This window comes from Odontomachus brunneus, unplaced genomic scaffold (assembly GCF_010583005.1).
Source record: "Odontomachus brunneus isolate Ranch 3 - 2012 unplaced genomic scaffold, Obru_v1 Obru_scaffold_186, whole genome shotgun sequence".
In the NCBI taxonomy this organism is placed as follows: Eukaryota; Metazoa; Arthropoda; class Insecta; order Hymenoptera; family Formicidae; genus Odontomachus; species Odontomachus brunneus.
This window is the reverse complement of record NW_022639636.1, coordinates 637,345-642,684: the sequence shown is the minus strand read 5'-3', so window position 1 is coordinate 642,684 and position 5,340 is coordinate 637,345. Positions and strand designations below refer to the sequence as shown.

Here is a 5,340-nt window from a genome sequence, read left to right as displayed (position 1 = left end):
TTCATTTTTTTTTAAATTAAATTTTCTCTTTTCTTCAAATTCCCTTTCTTCTAGAGGAATACATTCATTTATTCCTTTTATTACCATAGCTCTTTCTACTGCAGATCTAAGAGATGTGATATTTTCTAACTGAAGAGATCTTTTTATAAAATTATCTTTAATTGCAATTACAAAATATGAACAGGCAATTTTATCTTGAATCTCATTTGAACATTCCGGATAAGCTAAACGCGCTAAACGTTCTAATTCCGCACCAAAAGTCGGAAAATCCTCCCCATATTCCTGTTTTCGATTTACAAAAAGTAAATAATAATTTTTTGAAAATTGACTTTTACCAAATCGCAATTCTAAACGTGATTTTAATTCACAAAAACTAAAATTGCTTTCATTAAAATCCCCCTCTAAAACAGCACGAGCTTTTCCTCTTAAACATGAAACTAAAGCCGCGGTCTTCGCCACTTCACCCCATCTATTAGCTCGAGCAATAAAATTGAATTGCGCGAAAAATTCACGTGTCGGAATCGTTCCATCAAAAATATCAGGTTTTAATTTTAAGCCTAAATCAATTTCCGCTTCCCCAGAGGTTCCCGCATTTTGAGAACTAATTTCTAAGCTTAGCTGCGTTTGTCGTTGCTCCAAGTGACGCCGCATCTCATTGCACTGAAGCAAAACAGACTCAAGCTCCGACTGCCGTTCTCGCTGCTCCCGACGTTCTCTGTCATACTCCTGCCGCACTATCTCTCGCTCCTGCCGCTCCCGCTCTCGTTCATCCTTTAACTCTTGAATCTCCTGAAGAGCGACCCGCACTATCTCAGCATCAGGAACCGCCGATGTCTGTGCTCGAATTCTTCGGGGCGAATGCAACGTTGTGGCCATATTCCTTTGCACTTTTTTTTTTAACACTTAATTCGTATCCCGGACGAGCCCCCAAAATGTTACACTCGCGACTGTTTCCGCGAACTCGAGGAAATGAATAAACACGTTGTAGAAACAGAAAGCTTTAATGACAAACTGTCAAACTGTGAAATCAGAAAGAATAAAATTCTCATCAGAGAAACATGTCTATCTTTTACAATCTCTCACTCTCTACTCTCTAGCTGTTGTAGACAACCGCTCCTTAGCGACCGTCATCAAGAGGACCGCTCAGGACCCGCTGCATGTTTCGCAACGCCGCAAACTTCACACATGCAACACTTTCATACATGCAACAATATAGAAAATTGGTCTTACATCGCTACTAGCTAGTAGTATTAGCTAGGTACTTGCTAGGAATGTAACGCTCACTTCTCCTAGTAGCTGTACCAAAAAGATTAGCTAGTAGTTAGATACAAAAAAATAACTTGTAAATATATAGCTTGCATAATGACTAAATAGCAAAAACGAAAAAATTATTTCTCTTCAATGATTTCTCTTTTTCTCTATATCAGGAGTACCTTATAATCCTTGGACAATTTTCTTATCTCAGAATTTCTGTATCACGGATGTCTAATGGCTAGATAGATTTTTTATCTGTTTTCTCTGTCTCTCTCTTTAGAAAAGGTAATGGAGGGGTTTGGTTTTCTGTAATTCTTCTTCATTACGTATTATTTCCATTCTATTGGAAAAATTCATTTTATCCTTCGGGACCTTGAACCTGAGATCTCTGGCTATTGAGTCTGGCACTTTACTTACTAGACCACTACTTCCGAACGGCATCTCTGAGCGTTATCTAAGGAGAGGAGAGTGTCGTGAGCGTGGAGCGTCAGGTAGCTCAGTGGTTTAGTCACCCGGCAAGTGAAAGACCTGGGTTTGAATCCCGGCCTAGCAAAACCGCGCTCTCGATATTTTCTCTCTCTCGGGAACGAAAAGATACACAGATCTCGAACGCACGGCGTCCTGCCGTCACCTAGTATGCCTTCCTCCTATTACTATTGCTCCTATACTACCGATAGTGAACGTTTCATATTAGTTACATATGGTTTTGTTACGTCCTGTAAGAGAACGCAACATAAAGAAAGCCTCACCTGTACTTATAAGTCGAAGAATTAGTCAACGACCAGAAGGGTCACTTTACTAGCCCGACGACGTACGGCGGCGGTCCGATTTTGAGTCAGAGAACTGAATCTCTTTACTCGGGACTGGACCTTGAGCGATAATAGGAGAGGATTGAAGATAGTAGCTCCAGAGTTTCTAGAGCCTCGCGTAGATCACTCCGTTGCTGGTAAGATCGACGTCCCACTACAACGGAGAAGGAACAAACCGATTTTAGAAATTCTGATAATTAATGTCCACCAGAATTATTGTAATTGAGTTTTCGATAAAGTAAAGATATGTCTGTTCGGACTTATTCGAAATTGAGACGAGGAAAACCGGATAATAAAACAATAACTTACTGTTATTGTGTACGAGGAGAGAAATGGATGGTTCTGGATCTCCTGAGATAGTTGCTTCTTTCGATTCTGATTCTTGAGATGATACTCGTCGAGGTGATAATGATAATAATCACAGAAATGATACTCGTAGTGATAATAAAACTCGTAGTGATAGCTTTAGAAGTCGAAATGATAATGATCACAGAAGTGATTCCCGTGGTGATAGCTATAGTCGTAATGACAATGAATCTCAGAAATCATACGGATCGGACTTTTTATAGTTTCGGAAAATGGGAAATTTCGGGAATGGTGGTTACCGGATTCGTTGGAGATGTCTTGCTTAGTGACAAGGATGAGGCTCGAATTGGGTGGGAAAAAATAGAAATTCGGGAAATGTTCGATCAGGCAATATGTGGACATGCATAATTGTAGGTAATATGATTCATGATTCTTTTATAAGATTCGAGATCTACGTGTTCCTTTTTTGTACTTAGCTTTTGTAACCCGGTCGGATAAGTAATCGGTCTTTACGCAATGTAAAGGTATGTGAGGCCCTACGGGACGTAACAGTTTACTTAACATTGTTTTATCTAATGACTAGACGAAAACAATTACATAGTGATGAGATGGAAAATTCAGTAAATCCTGAATAGAAATTGAATATCAAACGCTGGTTTGTAACTGTCTATAACAATATATTGTCAATCCTAATGGAAATTAGATATAAAATATGTCTATCCACTAGATAATAAATTTGTGTATTTTCGTCATTATCTATACACAAATGTACTATTTAATGAGTAGACCGTTCTGATATCCAATTTTCATTCAGGATTTACAGTACATTGTTACTAGATAGTTTTGACATCCAATTTCTATTCAGGAGTTATCGATGATTTTCTATCTTGTTACTGTATAATTTTAACTTATGCTTTCGTCTATGTAATTGGTATAGTTACTAGACAATTCTGATATTCAATCTCTACTCAGGATATACCGATTATTTTTTATCTCGTTATTGTGTAATCCGTTTCGTCTAGCCATTGTTTATGTAATTGGTGTAGATACTAGACAGTTCTGACGTCCAATTTCTATTCAGGAGTTACCGATGATTTTCTATCTCGTTACTGTATAATCTTATTCGTTTAACCACTGTCTATGTAATTGGTAAAGTTACTAAATAGTTCTGATAATTTCTATTCAGGATTTATCGATAATTTTCTATCTCGTTACAATGTAATCTTTTTCATCTACCCACTATTTGTGTAATTGGTACAGTTACTAGACAGTCCTGACATTTAAAAGACCCCGTTTGGAAATTTGGACTCGGAATTGTCTAGATGTGAGCCAGTTTTCCTAGATACTATTCTTACAAAAATATTTCACCGGTATTAGCCCTCAAAAATGTTTAATTTGAATAGTAAAAGCATGTATTCAATACAGCGAGTATGATCCCGTTTATAGATCGGAAAGGGGCACTTTTATTAAAAACGAGTGGTGATTACGGATTGCTAAGGAATAGTAAAAACGTAAACATTAAGTGTATTTTTGAGTGGTAATTGAGTGCAACGCAACAGGAATTTGAGGTGTGCAAACGTACATTTAGCTACAAGTACAAACCCACACAGCACCAACACATTTCAAAAAGTTTTCAAAAAGCTTTTATTATGAAATATGAAACATTTCAAAGAAATATTTCAGACATATTTTAGATATCTTTCAAATACATGAAATGTCCGCTATGATGTACTATCTGAAATGTTTCAAAAATAAATGGGAAATATTACAGATATTTTTTTCTATATACAGAAACTATTTGTATTTTACATTTTTTCGTTTTTATATTTATAAATTATTTGTAAATATCACAGTGTTTGCAGAGATTTTACTGGAAAGTTTATATTACTTGATTTCAATGTTACATGACATTTAAAAATTCTCACTGGCATTGGTGGGACTCGAACTTGGACCCTAGAGGCACCTTTGGATTATGAGTCTGTTGCTTTAGACATTACACCACGAACTTCGATCGATGTAAACGTCTTACATTTTGTCTATATATGTTGTAATTAACACAGTAATATAATTTTTTGATAATATGATTTAATATATATAAAATAATTTCATTTTAATAAAATTATATTTTTTGTAATTTTATTGTATGTGTTAATTTAACTCTTAGCTAATGAGGTGAAGTCTCAAAATTCCGCACATTCCATTTCGTTATCTTTCAATTTTTATAGTAAAAATTTTTTTATTCACTATGAAATATTCTTGGGATATTGTACAGATATTTGAAATAGAATATTTCATATATTTTAAGAATATTCCATTTAGAACATTACATTTGCGATGTTTCTGAAATATTCTAGAGAACTGTCGTTGGAAATATCTCAGAATATCTGAAATAAAATATTCTACAAATATTACAAACAATACTTAAAACATTACATTTGCGATTTGTTATTAAATATATAAAGTCATAAAATACTATAAATTTTGAGTAATTATAAAACAGTACAATTAAAAAAAGAAGTCCACCTAACCATATAAAATTTAATAAAATTAATTAAATTTATGTATAAACATATAAATCAACGCTCATTATAAACGACTTCTGAAATATTTAAGTAAAAAAGATTTTGATGAAACGTTTCAAAAATATTTCTGAATTATTTCAATGTTATATTTCAATATAATTTCTAAGTTATCTTTCGAAAAGCATTTTAAAAGATTTGCTATGTGGGAAATACGTGTATTTTATTGTAAAGTGTGTGTTTGGAACACAAAGGTCCGGGGTCATTGGGGGCATATATATTAATATATATATATATATATATATATATATATATATATATATATATATATATATATATATACAGGGTGTTCAAAAAGTCCCGGACCGGTGAAATATCTCGAAAACTAAGCATTTTAGAAAAAAATGTTTCAGATAAAAGTTGTGGCGTTTAAAAAGATGTATTTACTGATC

At 34.2% G+C, this 5,340-nt stretch overlaps 1 protein-coding gene across 1 annotated transcript in view; it reads right to left on the bottom strand.

The window, feature by feature from the left end:
* Positions 1-2,169: 2,169 nt before the first annotated feature.
* The window catches only part of LOC116851671, a 67,176-nt gene continuing 64,005 nt past the window's right edge, over positions 2,170-5,340 (bottom strand). The window contains exons 12-13 of the mRNA XM_032831322.1: positions 2,373-2,526; positions 2,170-2,217 (exon numbers count right to left, since the gene is read on the bottom strand). Coding sequence (XP_032687213.1) covers positions 2,170-2,217; positions 2,373-2,526 — 202 coding nt within the window. The remainder of the gene's footprint in view (positions 2,218-2,372; positions 2,527-5,340) is intronic.